Source organism: Panulirus ornatus, chromosome 31, assembly GCF_036320965.1.
Source record: "Panulirus ornatus isolate Po-2019 chromosome 31, ASM3632096v1, whole genome shotgun sequence".
Taxonomy (NCBI): Eukaryota; Metazoa; Arthropoda; class Malacostraca; order Decapoda; family Palinuridae; genus Panulirus; species Panulirus ornatus.
The window spans coordinates 2376885-2397451 of NC_092254.1; the positions used below are offsets into that span (position 1 = coordinate 2376885).

Consider the following 20567-nt stretch of genomic DNA (forward strand, 5'->3'; position numbering starts at 1 on the left):
GGATTTGGAGTATTTATCACGGCATAACATACACCAACGAGCAACCCCTTTTGAATTGTTTTTCACTATATATTGACCGGCTTTTAAGCCAAATTCAACCTAACTACTCGGAGTTGACGAGATTAGATTAGGTATGGTAACATAGTTTCAATGGCATATTGCAACAGTCCTCAAAACATGTATCTTTGTGATAAATCTTGCCTCATATTTGATAGTTAATAGCCCACCACTGGCCTTGCTGATAAACAACAATCATTGAGATGTGTACATGACTGTAAAATATTTGATTGAGAGATGACCTTTGACAACGTATTGAATTAAAAGATAAAAAGAATCTCAACATTTTACCTTTTAGTATTGTTTGTCAGGTGTAGGAATTTGTTAAACTAAAATTTATAAAAGTTACACTAATGATAATCATACAGATGTACAGAGAAAGGCAGCAAGCTGAAGAACTCAGTCAGGATTTAAAGGCTAGGTAATGATGGAGAAGGTTCATATGAAACTGTCTTCTTCGAGTTGGTAGTGTCGTCCAATTGTGTTCATCACCTGTACCTTCCTGCTCAAAAATTGACCTTTCGTGCTTAAGTTGTTGTTTTGTTGTTGTTGTTGTTATGCGCAAACATCGAACCACAATACTCAAAGGGTTATCACTGTACTCAAGAAGAAAACAACAATAATGTGCTGAGCCTGGGAGACCGGACAGCTGCGGGAGGGGCCTTCCTCCCCCTCAACCCACAACCGTCCATCAGTTGATATGATCATTACAGTTGGCGTGGGAAACGTCCCCCTCCAGCGTCACAAGTGGGGTTTGGAATTCGTTTATTCATGTTCATCATTTTACCTTCGTCTGTCTCGCGAGTTGTCTGCCATTGGTCCATTATCTGTGATTGTTGTATCATGTTGGTGATTGTAACAGCAGCAGTTCCCATGTGATTGTTTTATATCGGTGATGAGTGCAGTATCAAAAAATGACTGTAGTATTTAGGTATCCTTTTTTTCATAGAAAGGGGTTGAAGGAGAGACAGTAGCTGGATTGACTCAACCAACTCTCTACACTGGGATTCGAGCCGGGCTTTTGAGATTCTCAACACAACGGGTAGGAGACCTAGAGTCAAACACGTAGAAAGTAATATCACTTTTTGTTTCATGAGATGAATTCAGAGAAACATTCACAAATTTGCATATAATGAAAGTCATGACACTTTTCTACATTAGTATTCAAAGTCTCGACAATTTGGTGAGGACGTCTGTGTGAAGATATGCATAATAATTTCTCCACATAACAGGTCGAACTGTTGTCCTCAAGGGTCGTACCGTCGTTCACAAGGGTCGTACCGTCGTTCTCAGGGGTCGTACCGTCGTTCTCAGGGGTCGTACCGTCGTTCTCAGGGGTCATACCGTCGTTCACAAGGGTCGTACCGTCGTTCTCAGGGGTCGTACCGTCGTTCTCAGGGGTCGTACCGTCGTTCTCAGGGGTCGTACCGTCGTTCTCAGGGGTCATACCGTCGTTCACAAGGGTCGTACCGTCGTTCACAAGGGTCGTACCGTCGTTCTCAGGGGTCATACCGTCGTTCTCAGGGGCCATACCGTCGTTCTCAGGGGCCATACCGTCGTTCACAAGGGTCGTAACGTCGTTCACAAGGGTCGAACCGTCGTTCACAAGGGTCGTACCGTCGTTCTCAGGGGTCATACCGTCGTTCACAAGGGTCGTAACGTCGTTCACAAGGGTCGTACCGTCGTTCTCAGGGGTCGTACCGTCGTTTTCAGGGGTCATACCGTCGTTCTCGGGGGTCATACCGTCGTTCTCAGGGGTTATACCGTCGTTCTCAGGGGTCATACCGTCGTTCTCAGGGGTCATACCGTCGTTCTCAGGGGTCATACCGTCGTTCTCAGGGGTCATACCGTCGTTCTCAGGGGTCATACCGTCGTTCTCAGGGCTCCTATTCGGAGCCGAAAAATGATTGCATGAATGTGTCGCTATAATCAGATTAGTTAATTTAAGATAGACCGACTTCTTGACGAACTAGTGGATGAAGACGCTTACAGGAAACAAAGAACGCATGTTCCTGGACCAAGGTTAAACGAACACCTAATTTACTATCCAAACAGCTGATGATAACGTAGACTATGTCACTAACTATTCCAAATAATTGACACACACACACACACACACACACACACACACACACACACACACACGTCAGTGTACATAAAGCATCAGAACACACATGTAACCCCCATGACATAACCAAGGACTTCCTACTTGAGTGTGGCCTTTATTTGATGCGGATATTGTTCATTATTACTCTGCGTATAGTCCCTACTTTCATCATACACTCCAACCAGCTCACATTATTGTATATCCCCACTTCTCTCTCTCTCATTTTCTGTTCCTCTTTTCGTCTCCTCTGATATAATAAAGTTTTCAGTTCTTCACGTTTCCTTTAAGATAAAATCTATAACATCCTACTTCCACTTCGTCTCTCTATCGCTTCCTGTAATCTGAAATAGTCCATAAGATTCACTTCGGTCTTCCAGCGCTTCCTGGAATTTTACAGCAGTCTATCCAGAATATCTTGTTTCTTCCAGCGCTTCCTGTAATATAAGGTCATGGTGTTTGACCCTGGACTTGCGTGTTTAAGGAAAGCTTATGACATCATTAGCATAAACAGCTTGGGCTTACGGCCATCTTACTCGGAAACATCTACTCCGATTCCCTTTGACAATTACAGCTTAAATCCCAAGGATTAGTTATTGTTGTTGTTTTTGTTTTTGTTTTTGTAGTAATCCCTACGGCATATGCTGGAAGTCCTTCCCTAAACAATTTTAATTCGTAACTTAGGTTAAGTCCTCTCCGTGTTGTGATATATATATATATATATATATATATATATATATATATATATATATATATATATATATATATATATATATATATATACTTAGTCGCCGTCTCCCTCGTTAGCGAGGTAGCACAGGGAAACAGACGAATGGCCAAACCCGCCCGCATACACATTATATATATATAAACGCCCACACACGCACATATACAGACCTATACATTTCAACGTATACATATATATATATATATATATATATATATATATATATATATATATATATATATATATATATATATATATATATATATATATATATATATACAGACATATACATAATATACACATGTACATATTCATACTTGCTGCCTTCATCCATTCCCCTCGCCACAACGCCACACATGAAATAGCACCATCCTACCCCCGCGCGCCCACGAGGTATATATATATCTACATCCCTGGGGATAGGGGAGAAAGAATACTTCCCACGTATTCCCTGCGTGTCGTAGAAGGCGACTAAAAGGGAAGGGAGCGGGGGGGCTGGAAATCCTCCCCTCATTTTTTTTTTTTTTTCCAAAAGAAGGAACAGAGAAGGGGGCCAGGTGAGGATATTCCCTCAAAGGCCCAGTCCTCTGTTCTTAACGCTACCTCGCTAATGCGGGAAATGGCGAATAGTATAAAAGAAAAAAGATATATATATATATATATATATATATATATATATATATATATATATATATATATATATATATATATATATATGTGTGTGTGTGTGTGTGTGTGTGTGTGTGTGTGTGTGTGTGTGTGTGTGTACCAAAATCTAAATAAGGTTGAATAAACTGATGCATTGTTTAAAAGAAAATACAAAATACGAAGTAAATTGAGAGTTGGCTATGAAATGTTTTATGCATTTTTCCTTCCGTCATTGTATAAAGTTATAAGGGCACTTAACCTACCAAGATATTTTTCCCTCTTTACCCTCAACTTTACGTCATGTTCCCCTCCGCAGCCTAACATAAGATTAATTTCCCTATAGCTATGATTTCACCTTACAATATTTCTCCACAGATGGAAAACGGCGGATATGTGAATGAAAACAACACCGTCCTCGCTACTCCTGACGTAAAAGTAGATACTTCGATGCCACCTGCTATTGAGGTACTGTCCCACTCCTCGGGTACAGTTTCACTCTCATGGTACTACCGTACCCCTTGGGTAGTGTCTCACTTCCAGGGTGCTTCTCACTCCTAGGGTACTGTCCTGCTCCCTGGATACTTTCCCACTCCCAGGGTACTGTCCTGCTCCCTGGATACTGTCCCACTTCCAGGGTATTGTCCTGCTCTCTGGGTACTGCCTTAGTACCTGGGCACAGTTCCACTTCCCAGCATACTGTCCGGCTTCCTAGGACAGGACTACTCTAAGGGGTATATTGAGGGGAAGGGGCACGGGGCAGTCAACCCCCTTTGAGCCATACAGTATACCGTAAACTTAATGATGATTAATTTGTTCTTACAATTATTCTAATACATTGTAGTCCCTCGAAAGAAAAAATAAATGTGTACCTATGTGTATTTAACTGTTTCAGTGACTAACACCAGTAAACACCCGTGTCAGTTTCACCATCTTCCCAGAGCAGTAATTGTTTATAAGAACATTTCCTCTCCCTGCAAAGAATATTGTTTAGTTTCATAGAAAAAAAAAGCTTCCTTGATTTTTGCTGTCAGCTGTTATATAATACGAAATGTCAGAATTTTTCATTCAAAACTTGAAGCTGGACTCAATGTCCTTATGTTGACCACTCCCAAGGTACTCTCACTCACCGAATACTTCCCCTTATATTGACCAGTTCCCTCAATTGGTTACTGTCCCATTCCCAAAATACTGTTCCAGTGCCTAGGTATTTGCCATTTACGAGTCTTTTTTTATTCCAGAGGTACAGTCCCACTCTCCTGATACTGTTCTGCTCTGCAGTTACCATTCCCTCTTCAGGTACTGTCCCACTCCATGCATGCTATTCCACTTTATGGACACTGTCCCATTTATAGGCGTTGTCCCTTTCCCTGGGCACTATCCCACTTCCTAAGCACTGTCCCATTCCCAAATTTCTTTCTATATCTCATAATATAGTCTTTACTGAGTACTGTCATTTTTCTCAGGTACTGTCTTCAGCCAGCCATTGTCTCGCTCCTGGTACCATGCACCTCCTCAGTTTTTCCATCATTTCTTTGGTTTATCTCACATTTAGGTACTTTCATTCTTCCTAAATATGTTTAATTCTTCCTTGGTACTATTTATCCCAGGTACTGTCCCACACCTGATGGTCTGTCCCATTTTCCAAGTAATGGTCCATTCCATTGGTACTGTCTATCTCACTAGATGATTTCTCTCATTCTTACTTTCCAGCTACTGTCCCACAATCTTCAGTATGTATTGACCCCTCTCAGCTCTTTTCCATTTTTAAGTATTTATCATTTCCCAGGCTACCGTCCCATGTTCTAGGAGCTGTCCCATTCCAGAGATACTGTCTTGCTCCTCAAGCACTGCAGTTTCAGATAGCTAGGCAGAGCTCTGTATGCCAGGTACTTTCCAACTTTGGTAATATCTTTCTCTGAGTACCAGGGGTCTCCCCAAATAATGTTAACAGTAGCACTTTGTTGCTAAGTCTCTTTACCTGTAGCATCATTTTAAACTTCAAATTTCAAGTTTTTCATCAAAAAATCTTCTGACTTTTGGAAGATTTTAGTTGTTAGGTTTTAGGAAGTGGCTTCTAAAAGTGCCTGAATAAGAAATGCTTCAGCATTTGGAGGTTGGTATACCCACCCTCTGGACCTATCTCCCTATAATAGTGTTACAGGTGCCTCATCTACTTTGCATCCTCCTTGGAGAAGAGAGCCACCTTGAGAGTAATTTATATGGAGACCCCTGGGTACTATCCTGCTTAATGTTTCTTCCACAGGTATTGTCATTTCTCAGTTACTGTGTCTCTCAGTTTCCCATTTCCTAGTGACTTTTCCTTGCAGTATTACACACCCTAAATACTATACCTATGCTGCAGGTATTGTCTCTTTTTTAGGTACTGTACATTTCACTTTTCTACTCCCAGACATTACCCCAGCCTTTATTAAAGGTAGTCTCCCTCTCAGTTACAGTCTTACAAGTATTTTTCCTCTAAAAGATCCACTTAGACTATCCTAACCATAAGCATTGTTCATCCCATTGTCTTTGAGGGAATGTACCATTCCAAAAGTAGTTACTTTGCCTTACAGGTTGCCTATTTATCTCCCCGGACTGCCTGCGCCTGTGTTGAAAATCAGACTGTCTGTCAGTGTGAATCAACCCCTCATCCTAAATCCAAGGTGACTATGTGATATGTGCTATATTTTGCATTATGCTATGCTCCAAAGCAAAATGAAATGTAGCCATGTAGAAATGTAGCCAGTGCAAGTCATATTGATAACAAAATGCAATCATTATGAATCATAATAGTCAGAATGCAGACAGTGGTTCATAAAGGTGTTAAAATGCAATCAGCATGAACCAGTGAAAGTCAAAATATACAGTTTCAGTGAATTGTGTTCTGGTTGAAATGCAATCAGTATGAATCTCAGTAAAGGTCGTTACATATGCACCACAAAGGATAATCAGGTCAGAATGCAGTCAAACTGAAACTGTGAATAATCTCAAAATGCAGTCACTGTCAATGAAAATATCCCTAATGTTGTGTTTACCTCAAGGTAAATTATGATTTAAGATAAAAGGATAACATTTAATCTAATTTTTTACAGTTTACAATAGCTATGGTCTGCCTTATCCATTGTGTACTACAAAGATGGTAGTAATGCATATGGATTGTTATTACTTCTAACTGATAAATGTTCTTTGATGTTTCTTGTGTGTTTTAAGTTATATCAAGTATTTTATCTGCAGTCTTACTATACATTGTATTTTGTGTAGTTTAGAGCATTACCTAGTATGTTGTACTTTGTTGTGCTATGTTGTTTTATGTATTATGTATTTGTGTCATAACTTCCTATTGTCCACTCTTGCACCTTGTCTAAATCAATAAATGATGCATGCATTTTGCTTGCTTTCGCTGCCTTTGGTCAACACACTATCCGTCCTCTCATCCTTATTTTTCCTATCCTACAGGGAGTCCTCTGACTCCTGTAGCACCCACAATTGTACTATTTTACCATCATTTTTACTGCCCTTGCCTTTGTATAGGGAACACTTACTACTTTATCCTTTTGTAAAGCACATGGCCACTATTAAGAAATTCTTATTTCTTGTTGCAAATAAGTGGTAGAAGCTTATAAGATAACAAGGCTAACAAGCATGCAGGATTCTTCCGTAGAAATTTTTAAGCATTACTCATACCCTGTGCACTTGAAGATATGGACATGTTTTATGAGCAAAATGTTTGGGGGAAATTTGCATGCATGAACTAGCTTTGAATGGGGAAGAGCATACATAATAAACATGTACTGAATAGATTTGCCAATAGCAAAACTTAGTAACTTTTGAATTCTTAACATAAACTTAGAAATTGGTACTTTGATTATTAACTGTCATGTAAGCTCTACCATTGATCTTTATGCTTGTGCTAAATATCCATGAACTGATGGGTATATGCCAAGCACACTTTCTCTGTAAAATAAGAAAATAGCACATGTATAGCTGAAACCTGCAATACATCTGTATCAAACATGCAAAATGTTAAACCCATCATGCTGTAATGAGAGAGATTGAGAAGTGAAAATAGGTGAGAAGAAACTAAGCCAGGGGAGTGAATAAGAAGGAATTGCAGGTTTTTAGGGAAGCAGTCTCTATTAGCTTACATTGAAGGCTCATCTCAATGATTTTGGTTTGTGCCTTCAGGAAAAATTTATCTGAAGACATCCTTGATATAAACATTGTTCATTGTTAGTGCAGTATAAAAGTAATGCTAGTGCCATATGATACTAACAAAGATATATTTTCAATAACCTGTATAGTCAAGAAATAAATTTTATCATTGCATCTATCTTCCCTTACAGATTGAGCTCTTGACGTGGGTGAAACCAAAAGGCTGGATACTCTTGGGTATCGGCTTTGCTTTTGTCGCATGGTCAGCCATTTTCTTCACACTGTCTGCTCTGCAAATTATCTAGCCCAGGTCTGATATGAATGCAACATGTGACAAGGACAGCTACTTTTCCAGGTGTTTGATTCTTTTATCCTTTTACATGCAATACAACTAAAGTTTTATCTGATTTGGGGAAACTGGTAATATTGTGAAAATTACCTTGTGTCTTTGTTCAAGTAGAGAAAATCATTATTTTTATGTGTGAGAAATAAATTATGAAACCATAGCACTAAGGTCTTGCAAAAAAATCATTATAAACTATTTTATTTGTATGAAGACAAAAAAATTAAGGAAAGGAGAAAAAAATCCTGCTGGTACAAGTGGACATAACAATTTTATGCATTGCAAAAACTATGATGACAGAAAGAAAAGAAAATTCCAAGATGCGACAAAACCTAGAGAGTGACAAAATGCAAGACAACACTGAAAGTGACATAGTGCGTGATAGCACTGAAAAGATGAAAACGCAAATGAAAAATAAGGAGACCAGAGATATTGAGGAAAATGGAAACTGCATTAATTTACCCTCAACAGCATCTGCTCCTGGAGTTAATAAAGTAAGTGAAACTATTAACAGCTTGGTAAATGCCATAAATCTTTTTTTTTTTTCTTCCCAGGAAGTTAAGACTGTGTTATATCCCCCTTTCAAATTAGTTTGCACCTTTCAGGCAATAATGGGATGTTTAACTCTTTGATAATGATGGCACAAACCTTTGGAAAGATGGCTTGGTCTTTTAACATAACCCTTATGGGTCATGCCACAAATATGGTCATCATACCCACTGGTCATGACATTATGCTTAACACTTGATGATAATTCCCCATATTGTAGATAGTAGTGCTATTCCCTATAAATGTATAGTGTAATGCTAGTTCTCCTTATTATATAATGTCATTTTAATTCGTTTATTGTATATTATAATACTAGACTCCTTTCTAATATAGTGCTAGTTCAACATACAAAGTGTTCTTGTGTACTTGTCTCCCTTGTTGTATAATGTGATACTCGTCCTCCTTTCGTAGAATGTAGTAATTGTTCAACCTTAAAGATGGTAAATCAACTGAGTATACCAAATGAAATATCCAGAGATATTACAGACAGAATGTCCTTCAGGTATTGTGTAATTTTCATATTGTTAGTTTTGAAGGACCCCTTATGTGAAAAAAATATGTATTCATACAAGCTTTCTGGTCAGATATAAGTAGGAGTGTGTGGTTATTTGAATGACAATATAGAAATGAGCAATGTAGGATTGTATAAATGTTTGTCTGGTAGTGCACAAGTAGTTGTATTTTGATGTGAGCATGGACGAAGATGTGTATTTATGTAAATATATGTACCATTGGTTGTCAGTATCAGTAGGGTGGACATAGAAGTGCTGGATAGATAATATAACATTAGGTAAGATTGTAATTTAGAAAAGGATTCTTAGTCATCCCATTAAGGAGAGAATTGAGTAACAAGCAAGACTGTGAACACTCATGTATTCATTACTTCCTAGTAGTAAGATGAAGGGTACAGACATGAATTTAAAGACTATATCAAATATGATCTTGTTATGGCAAGATGGCTTGATCTGAGTAAATTTATTCCATTACTTATCCATAGGTACATGTTTGCCATTCTTGCCAACACCTTTATGATAAGAGTTGTGAAGTTGTCCTGACACCTTCTGCTTTTGTCCAGACCTGCAATCAGATTCATGGCCAAAACCAAAGATCATCCTCTCTTTCACCAATAAAACCATGGCCAGCCCGCAGGTATATTTTGGGTTTTGGGATTGATTGCAAGGTTTGTAACGCAGTCTTTGGTGATGCGTAAAAGGAATGTAGATAGTGTAAAGATAAAATAGTGCCCTTATTATTTCATTTTTTTCCTAGATTAGTATGAAAAGAATTGTATTGCATGTTTCTATCTTGTTTAACTTTTACATGATTCAAAGCAGGGTGTACTGTGCATTGCACAGCATCTCTCATTATTTCCATTACTATTATCATACTTTCAAATGTCAAATACCAAACAGCAATACTGTACCAACTTTTAGGAGATTTTTAAGGTATGTAATACGTAAAAGTAGGAAGAGATGCCTCAACAAACATGTAGCAAACATTGGAGATGGCATATATAAGCATGAACAATGTACAGAAAGATAACTGTCAGTGTATGTCAAATTCATAGGAATAGGAAAACAAAAGTCACTGAATGACTGTGAAGTTTGAGAATGCATGGCAGCTCAACAAGGATGTTCAGCTTTCAGACCTCCTGAGGAAAGCAATTATCTGTGGGATGTTGACCATGGTTAACCTACACACAAAACCTTACTCAGGTTGTTTTTTGTATTAACTGACATAAGATGGGGAAAATAAACATGCCGTAATTGAGACCAAAAGGAAAAGAGAGAATGATTAAACTACTTTGAGCTCATTTTTGTTTGTTGACTGGTAATGGTGGAAAGGTTATTAGAAGTGGGAAAGACAAAAGAATGAGCAGAATTCCACTCGGCTGTTTGAGGAAAAGATATCATAAATCAGTCCTTGTGTGGAAACAGACATTATGAAAAGCAGCATCTGGGTGCATGGAACAGGACCAAGCCTTAATTCCTTGCATGCATGCAGACAACTCAAGAAAACAGTGGTTGAATGAATACCTGTAGAATACATAGGAAAACATCATAGCGAACTGAAAGAGATAGTTGATGAAAAGTGATAGCTGGAGAATTAATGAGTTGATGAAAAGTGATAGCTGGAGAATTAATGAGGCAAAAGACATTTAATCCCTCTCTAAACAGAGAGTGGATATGGTCAAGCCCAAGATATATATGCTATTGCAAGGCTGAATTGTAGTGTTTTGAATGCATCGCAGCCATTATGATTACTGTTAATGTTTGTTTCTCACACTAAGATAGTATACAAATATACATGGTATAGATACAGAGATGATGAGAAAGAAAAATTTGCTTTTTTCATCACGGTGGCAATTTATATATTTATAGATATATTCAGAAAGGTAAAGAAAATAACATGAATCATCTACTTTGAATTACATGAAGAATTGTTCACGAAAATAAATCTCTTATAGCATTGATTTTAACATGAATTTTACTACATGAATATTTTTTACATAGAAGAATCCATATAAGTCACTTGTACATTCATGTATCTTCTACAGATATGATGGCCTATGCACATGTTGCGAAGCAGGTGAGGTATGTCACTGCAAGGGTACAGGGAAACAATTTTCCATATGGCAGCGTATTTTACCTCGCAATGCACACTGGTGGCCACTGACCAAAGTCATCCTGCTGACTGTTGCTGGACTTTTGCCATGGGTCTTTCTCATTGTTTACTTTGTTCTTACATACAAAAAATAGACATTCAGCTTCATGTGGTCCTTTAATGTACAGTTTTTTAATGATAATGATAACTGAAAAACAATTCGACTTATCAATGATTTTTAATACTATCACTTTTTTCACTAATGTTATTTGTATTCTCATGTATTCTGCTTATTTCCCTCTAAAACCTTCTGGACATTAAAGCACAAGCAAATTTACAATTGATGTATTCCAATCTTATTTCATTGTTCACTATAGTGTCCCTAATTTCCCTTTTTCAGTTTGGATTATTCCTAAAGTATATTTCAGTCTGATGATCTCTAAGACTTGTGTACTGTTTTGCAATGTATGATTTTTTTTCCATACTTGATTGCCATTTTCCGCATTAGCAAGGTAGCACCAGGAACAGATGAAGAAAGGCCACATCCGCTCACATCCACTCTCTAGCTGTCATGTTATGTAATGCATTGAAACCACAGCTCCCTATCCACATCCAGGCCCCACAGACCTTTCCATGGTTTACTTCAAATGTTTCACATGCCCTGGTTCAGTCCACTGACAGCACGTCGACCCTGGGATACCACATCGTTCCAGTTCACTATATTCCTTGCAAGCCCCTCACCCACTCTTTCTCCCCAGTTCCAGGATAAGGGAGAAAGAATTCTGCCCACATATTCCCTGCATGTCATAGAAAGCAACTAAGAGGGGCAGGAGCAGGTGGCTAGAAATCCTCCCTTTCTGTATTTACTTCCCAAAAGAAGAAACAAAGGAAAGAGCTAAGAAAGGATTTTTTCCCTATGGCTCAGTCATTTGTTCTTGGTGCCACCTCACTTACACAGGAAATGGTAAGCATGTATGAGGGATATAGTATATAAAAGTATATAATTATTCTTAGTCTCAGTGATATTGACATTTTTTTTTCAAATCAGGTAAAGTAAAATGCATGCTTTGAGGTAAAAGTCTAAAAAGCTAACCCAACCAAAACTTCTGTAAATAACAGCCTACTTGTGTTTGATACATGTCATTTACAGATACACTATCAGAATCTAAAGTCAAACATTCCCACATATTCAGTATTCTTCTGTTCATTAAAATTAATGTTAATCATGCACTGGAAAATGTTGTGGCTATTGATAGTGCACTCCATTTCTATGAAACTTTCAGATTAGTTCACAGGCCTGTCCCCCATGCAGATTTAAAGGCATATGAAAAACTTTTTGAATAGTTAGAAGGTATTCATAACTATATATTCAGAATAATCAGAGTAGGAGATTTTAACATACATACCAATATTGAAAAGAAGGGAACTTTTGCAATAGCTTGGGCATGGACCTAAACTTAATTGATAGTATCCCAGAACAATTGAGTATGAAACCTAATCATGAGGTGGACATATTAGACTTGGTTCTAGCTACAAACAAGAACCATCAGTAATGTAGCAGCAGGATTTAAGTTTAATACAAGTGATCAACAAATTACTTTTGAAGTAGCTTTCAATACTACTTATTTGTAAGTATGGTCAACACAACTTCTGAAGAAACTAGATTCTTATTCAAATTTTGATGAATTTTGCTGTGCCTTTAGTAAGATAAGCTGAATTGACAAACTGCTAATAATGCCCAATTAATGGTCATCAGTTCTTAAATCTACGTCCTTCACTTAGCAGCAGCTCAGCATGGCAAAGTCAGAACAGTTTTGTCCATCTGTGTGGCAAGAATCAGAACAGTCAGTCATCAGTGCTTGACTATTAAGATGGAAGTCTTATTGGTACAAAAAATTAAGGGAAGGAAGTGCTGAATAAGCTTCTGCTTTTCATGAAAGTAGTCAAATGATAGACATGGGTATTCAATACATTACTGTTTGTATGGGACTAGCTGCTATGTTTATATTCTAGTATTAGCTATACTGCGTATGTAGTCGTCTCACGCTGAACGAGATGAAGGCTATTTTTGACAAGGATAACTGAGAGAGTGATGAGCTGGAACAAGATATGAGAAAGGAGAGAATAATGAAACTGAAGGTCTCATGGTTTTATGATTCCAAAAGGAAGAAGACATTAAAAGATTATAAACACATAAGAGGGTGAATAGCTAGATTTGGGGATAGATTAAAGAATATGAAAAGCAACAGAAAGGGCAAAAAGTTATATACATGGAGGAGATTAGTATGTACACAGATGAATGAAGATGATCACCAACTGAAATACTGCATAGAGCTGTTACACATATTGATTTACACTAAGAATTTTGCATTAAGTTTTGAGAAAAATGTGTTATCATAGGCAAGTGAATGGGTTGGATTTGACAGTAAAGAATTCATATTAGAAAAAAAGTTATTCCCAAAATAGATGCACAAAGACTTCAACATGTCAGGTTTGCATGCACTTGTCAATGACAGTCTTTGTGTATCTGATGTACCCCAAGTAGATGGGAAAGGAAAAAATAATAGTAAAAGGGGACAGAATTACATTAAAATGTTTGCAACAAGACTCATAAATCTGTCATCAAAAATGCCTAATTATTATACAGAGTAATAAGTCAAGGATACAATACTTGGGATATAATTGCTTATCATCAAAACAGAATTACCTGAATTTTCTTGCATTTATTAAGAAACATACAAAACATAATGAATAAAGATTTTTTGATGCAAATATAATGATCACATCATAATGTTCATATCTTAACAAAAACAGTAATTTCATAATCAATTTATATACAATTTTTTTAACATCTCTGAGAAATGTTTCATTATTCTTAATTAATATTTTACATTAAGGCACAAAAATAATTAAAACATGTACAAATTGTACACCTCAGAGAGCCATAAGAATCTCTTATAGCACTGAATTAACAGTTACTAAATTTTGTTTTATACTCTAGACAAAAAATATATGGTTTTCTCATATATGTTATACAAATGTGTCCAAAGGGTATGAATGCCTGTGTTTAGTGATATAAATGCAAAATGTAAACTGAATAGTCTCTAAATGCATGTACAGTCAACAAAAAGTATTGCTAACCTTGGAGTTTGATGGAATTCAAAATGAGCAATGTTACTTCAGTTGTTTGGGAACAGATAGTATCTCTAATTATTTTTAAGTTTTTCATACATAATAAAAATCCCTTCTTCATGCAATATTCTTTGACTCAACACTCTAAAATAATGACTGAAATTATTTGTTTCCTGATATAGGACAAACAAGCATAGTTCCTCACTTTGGTGATACTCATTTCAAGAGCTACTAGCACATTTAGGCCCTTGCATACTCACTTCTGCAGAGGGCTACCACACTCTCCCTAATTACCACCATGCCTTTGCCTCCTGGCCACCCAACCTCACCACCACCACCATTCCCTCCCTCCCTGGCCACAACACCCTCCCTCACCACTACCACTCACTCCCTCTCTGGCCTCCACACCCTGAATGGCAGGTGGCATTGTTCAGTGATATGACCATTCATTTCACCATTTTCCCTATTCTTACCTCCCATAATGCCAGCAAAGCCTTCCCTCTCAACAATAAAATATTTTCCCAAAAATATTTCACCACAGTAACCAGTAACTTCTTTCCTCACAAGGAAATGATATGGATTCCTTATTGGCAACTGTGTATGGAGGTTAGTCTATATGTGTTCGGCAACTTCCTTGCCAGCCTGTAGATCAAGAATGAAGACAGGAATGCCTCTTTACAGCACAGACTAGCAAAAATACAATGGTAGGAAAATAATTTTGAGGAGCTAAAGAGATGAGATGCCATGCACCAAATATTATGTGGTTATGAAAGGAAATGTTTGAACATGCAGGCAAAAATCTACTAATTATCATGATGTCATTATTTTGCACATAAGGAAATAATCAAACCAATTTCAGTTAATTTCTTCTTAAAATAATTATATGACTTTGGAGTATGAATGGCCATTAATGTTCAGATACTATGAATTTAGATTCAAAACATATATAAGTGAATTAGACTTAAAGTCGTATACTGCTGCTGCAGCCATTTCATCCATAAATGAGCACTTAAACAGAACAGAGTGCACAATTATTGAGAAAATGTCTTTGTCAATGTGTTTTAGAACTCAGATATATCTTCCAAATATTCTTTCACTGTTATAAATTTCATTTTGATTGTATATTCCTTGTCTTATTTTCAAACTAATATTAAATTTTTCTTTTTCTTTTAACAGTCACTATCTTCCATGTTAGTGAGGTAGCGCAAGGAAACAGATGAAAGAATGGCCCAACCCATCCACATACGCATGCATATACATATATATTCACCAACAAACATAAGAATGTTTTCAATGAAACAGTAGACAATAAGATTATGGAGGTACCCCTCAAACTGTTCCCAATAGCTTGCTTATCTCTCGTAAGATCATTATCAAGTAAGGAAAGTAGGCATACCAATGCATGAAGAAACCTATAAGAATATATAAAAATTCTTCATTGTTGAGTTTCAAAATGTAAAACATAGCAAGAGTATCAATACATATTTGGTGACTGTTCATCATGTGATGCTTACATATATTAACAGTACTAGAGGATGCATACCCTCACCAGGGTTCTTGACTGAAAAGAACAGTAACTAAGAAACCAAGGTAAAAAAGCTAAATGATGTGCACACACATTCAACAGTGGAAAGCACACTGCACTTGTAACTCATTCTGTCCTCACTGTGCTTCATGAATGTCTCTTGAACAGTGACTAAGAGGAAATAATATGTGAATAAGCACATGATGGGAAATATTTGTGCACACATGCCATATACTCCTAAATGCACCTATCAATGAACTTCATGACTCTGGCATTAGTAATGGTTGAGAAACATTGAGAATACCTCACCATGAACTTCATATCAAGACTCTACCATTAACTGTGACTGATAAAGAGATAAAGAAAAACCTATCTAGGTAAACATAAATGGTTATGTGTAAGCATGTTACCTATACATGCAACCCCTCAGCTTGTTTAAATACTTTACCTGTATTAAAGGGAAAAAATCATATAAATACATACATGCCAGCTCATATACACATACTTCTTGGTCAAGTTTTGCCAGTTCCATGAGCTGTGTAAGAAATTATAAGATTAAGGGGTGTGCTAAAAAAAAATAAGAATTCACAATTCAGCTACTTCACATCCTGCCATTCATGGAAAAGTGTAAAAAGAAAGAGTTCCAGTTCTGTCTTTAACGTTAATTTCATGGGGATTTTTGGGACTGTGTACATACTGGTCCCATGGAGCATTTAATGAATGCATTATATCTTTTGGTCTTCAAATGCTTGGAGGATTTAGAAGGGAGAATATTTTGAAATAATTAATGAAGGGGGAATACTACAGACTGCCTGGCCTTGATCATCTATGTCAGTAAATCTATGAGAAGATAGGAATGTCTTTCTTCCCAGAAAGGTCTGTTTTCCTCAGCCACACTCAAACAACAGCATTATTTGGTCTACCATAATTACTACAACTGACTAACACCTTTAAAAGACTGCAATTTGCCATTTTTTGATTAAGTAATTTTCTGATCACTTTACCACTTTCGAGATTTTTGAGCTTAATTTTCCCCCTCTCTACATGTACTGCTCAGTAAAGCATATTCTTATATCTTGATATATCTCCACAATGAGTGGTTTACCAATGTGACAGCCACTGCAATACATAATATTATTAAGCAAATAATTCAAGTAGTGTTTTAGTATCAGGACACCTTTTGTCCTTTTTATTTAACATTTGGTTATTACTGTCAATTCTTTCAGTAGCCCAGATATTTATTCATGCAAATATAACTAACATTATAAAAATCATGAAAATGAATAATGTATATATAGGACAACAGCAATACGTCATAGTGAGGTAATGAAAAGTGATCAGTATATGAGACACACCAAGCACCTGTACAAAATGCAACATTGATGGTTAAAAATACATATAATGGAGGCACTTTCTTCTGATCTTCATGTAGAATTAATGCAAAAGTAACATAAATACAAAACAAATGAGTAATAAATGAACATAAACTTAAAAGAGGTGGGAAGAAAAATGGAATTATGAAAAGTTTTTTGAACATGACCTTATAATTACATTATTAGTCTACTTGTAATATAAGTAAGTGTGCTGCAAAACATTTCAGAAACTTCTAGTCAGTGATACTGTGTTTATATATTCGCAGTACCCAATAGGGTAAATCTGTTATGAAATGATTCTCCAAAATTGAAGAGAAATTTTACGCACCTCCACATGCATTAGCAAGAAATGTTTCGCATCTTAATTGTATTAAGAAGGCATTTAAGCAATGATGTCTGCACAAAACATCACAGTTTTCTCAATAAAATGTAGCTCAGTTAAGTACATTTATCAGTAATAATAAAATAAAAAACTAGAACCACCATGCTCTTGCAACTTCTTGTGCATGTCATATATCTGAAGTGAACCTATATTTAATATACTGCTTTACAAATCTAGAATAGAATTTTTTGGTCTTTCAAAACCATTTGCAGATACTTTAAGACTATCATTCAGCAGGAGATAGTTATACCTTTACAACATACTTTGGACAGTGGACATTTTAACAGGCAGAAGTTAACATTAATAACAATTTGACATTTATTCCTGAACAACAGATGAAATGAGTTGCTTACCAGTGGTAGTATTAGTTGTGGCTAAAATAATTCGAGTGCTGGATGTAAGAGCTAGCAATCTGAATGCTGCAACCTCTGTAAATGTAAGTCCACCTAGCACCACTACCAATGCTACTCGAGGGCCACTAGGGGAACCTGGGGGTGGTGTACAGATTACAGTAGAACCAGGAAGAACTTTCAAGTTATCTGAGAGAGACTGGCTACCTTGTCCACTAAGGGCATCACCAACCACTTTTGGGATAGCTGGAGTGTATGCACCATTAAACACATAGCTCATGTGAGTTGGATTATGAATGTCAATTTGTACATCATCATCAGGAATGAGATGAAGGCGTCGTGCTGCTGCACGCCAACCAGAGCCCTTTTTGGGCAGCAAAGAGGTTACTTGTGCTAAACGGTCTTGGAGGGGAGCATTGCCCCCACTTCCTCCAGCTGTGACAATGGCTGTATCAGATACTGCAAGAATTCCAAGTTGGCGAAGGTTATGAAGAGTGACCAAGTGTTTATGGCCATGGGCTGTCAAAACTTCAGATGTAATTTTTTCATATTCTCGACGGGACAAGCCATTCTGTGTGAGAGAATAGAGACACAGAAGACGGAGATTTGAAGTAAGAGACAACATGCGTGCTAAGCAGTCTTTCAAAAATACCTTAGCTTTTTCTTGATTCCTTGCCCCAGTCACAAGTCCATACTCCGTTTCAAGTTGGGTTTCAAAATCGAGGCGCATAGATTTTGTAATGCTCTCACAAGCTTTTAAATGCACCCCAAGGGTTGTCTGAAGAGCCTGTAGTGTACGCAGTTCATTTGCCACAAAATCTCTCATTTGCCCTGGTGTCATGGTCTGAGCCTGATCCCTCTTAGCTTTAACCTCACGTGCCCTCGTGATTAGGTAACTCGATACACCTGCAAAATGTCGGTTACGAATGTTATCATATATGGTATCCTTACTGTTTAGCGGAATCTTGCGGGAAGTATCCTCACCCATGACCTCTGCTGGAAAATCTACCACTCCAGCCTGAATGCCAAAGTGCTCATCTAATGCCCCTTCATACGTTAGTTGGGTGAGAAGTGGTGTTACATAGTCAGCATCACGGTCAAATATAAAAAGATGACCAATTTCTGGAGTCTGAAACGAAAACCTGCCATAAGGAATAGGTGAATCTAATCCTGCAGCTGAATTTATGCAATCATACCTAACTGATTTTCATATATCCTGACACATGAGAAAACTGTTGCAAGATTTTTTTTATAGCAAATTTGTTGAAAAGATAATTACGACTTTCAGTCAGTCCAGTAAAAATGAGCCATTAATCACAACCATTCAGCCCAATACATACCCAGAAGAATGAAAACTGAGGGGTAAATCAGTTTAAACAAAATTCACTATTTATGATCCATATGTCTATATATCTCCAGTCTCTTTTAGTTACACCATTTCCTATTTAAAGGGGTGGGTCAGGTACATACAGCCTCTGAACATTAAGTAAACACATCTTAAAACCATACTCAGAGTATTAAAAGAAAAGTGGACTTTCACGCATAAAAGAATGCTTCTTTTTTAATTCTACAAAGTGATTCAAGTGAGAACATGTTCATTCCTACCGCATCCATACAGAATAATCTTCTAATCCTAGCATTTTTATCTGAAATATCCCAAGCCTTAATAAATGCTCTCTCTACATCTAAACGTCTTTTCTGAAGTCTACCTCTTTTTAATCAGCCTATTATCTGTCTTACATTATAAATTACAATATCATCCTAATAGACTTCCATCCATGAACCATTTAAAATGATCTTCATGCCACATAACTTTCTCGTATCTTCATTCTCCATCTATCTATTCTTCCAGTTCCAGCAAACTTAAACTTTATTTTTCCCTAACCTGTATACAATTGGATTTTGACATCCATGTATCAGTTATGGAACAAGTACTCCTTAACATAAGTTTCTTGCACACACTTATGCTTAAATTTTTTTTCACCGGAGCTATCAGTGCATCCCCATATTTCTCACTTGCATAACTACTTTCGACTTCAGGTTTCCCAGTACCATCCTCATTGAATTCTTTTCTACATATTTAAATTTATACTTGGCTTTCTCTTCTTCACCATTCAAACTTAAATCTTACCATATGATATTAAAAACTAGCATCTTACTACTTTTATTCATATTCACTGTCAGCATCCTCCTCCTTCACACATCCATCAAAACAGCATCAACTGCAAAGAAAAATTCCATCAACTTTCATTCTGTTTCTCTATGGTAATGTGTTACACAACAATCACCACACCTTGCTCTCATGTCAAATACCACTCCATCCATAACAATATTAAATAATCATGGTGACATCACACACATTCCCACATTAATTTCAAAACCCTCACTCAAACAAACACTTAGTTTTACACATGCACTACTTCCATTACAAAAGCTCTATTCTGATGTCTTTCAAGCGAACAATATACAGTCAAAACTCTCCAAAGTGCTTTGTTATTCACTTTTTCATATGCTTTTTCCAAATTCATAAATGTTGCATAAATGTTATTTTTCTGTAAAACTTTCCATACTAGTAGTCAAAGTATAAAAATAGAATCTACATATCCTCTTCTCTTTCTAAA

General features: G+C 36.9%; 2 protein-coding genes across 22 annotated transcripts in view; one reads left to right on the plus strand and one right to left on the minus strand.

Annotated features, from left to right (window-relative positions):
* The window catches only part of LOC139758680 (uncharacterized), a 27952-nt gene extending 13511 nt beyond the window's left edge, over positions 1 to 14441 (plus strand). For 4 of the 15 annotated variants that reach the window (XR_011714898.1, XR_011714897.1, XR_011714900.1 and 1 more), the window contains exons 3-7: positions 3912 to 4001; positions 6110 to 6199; positions 7880 to 8525; positions 9578 to 9729; positions 11138 to 14441. Coding sequence is in view for 4 of the 15 variants with exons in the window: in XM_071680281.1 (XP_071536382.1) it covers positions 3912 to 4001; positions 6110 to 6199; positions 7880 to 7993 (294 nt within the window). In the remaining 11 variants the exon portion in view is untranslated. Of the gene's footprint in view, positions 1 to 3911; positions 4002 to 4774; positions 4833 to 6093; positions 6200 to 7879; positions 8526 to 9577; positions 9730 to 11137 lie in introns of those variants that run through there. The other 11 variants (XM_071680281.1, XM_071680280.1, XM_071680279.1 and 8 more) reach the window with 4 other exon arrangements.
* The window catches only part of LOC139758679 (vacuolar protein sorting-associated protein 33B-like), a 14736-nt gene continuing 8061 nt past the window's right edge, over positions 13893 to 20567 (minus strand). For all 7 annotated transcript variants that reach the window (XM_071680275.1, XM_071680270.1, XM_071680271.1 and 4 more), the window contains one exon: positions 13893 to 19075. In XM_071680275.1, the coding sequence (XP_071536376.1) occupies positions 17915 to 19075 (1161 nt within the window). In that variant the 3' untranslated portion in view covers positions 13893 to 17914. The remainder of the gene's footprint in view (positions 19076 to 20567) is intronic.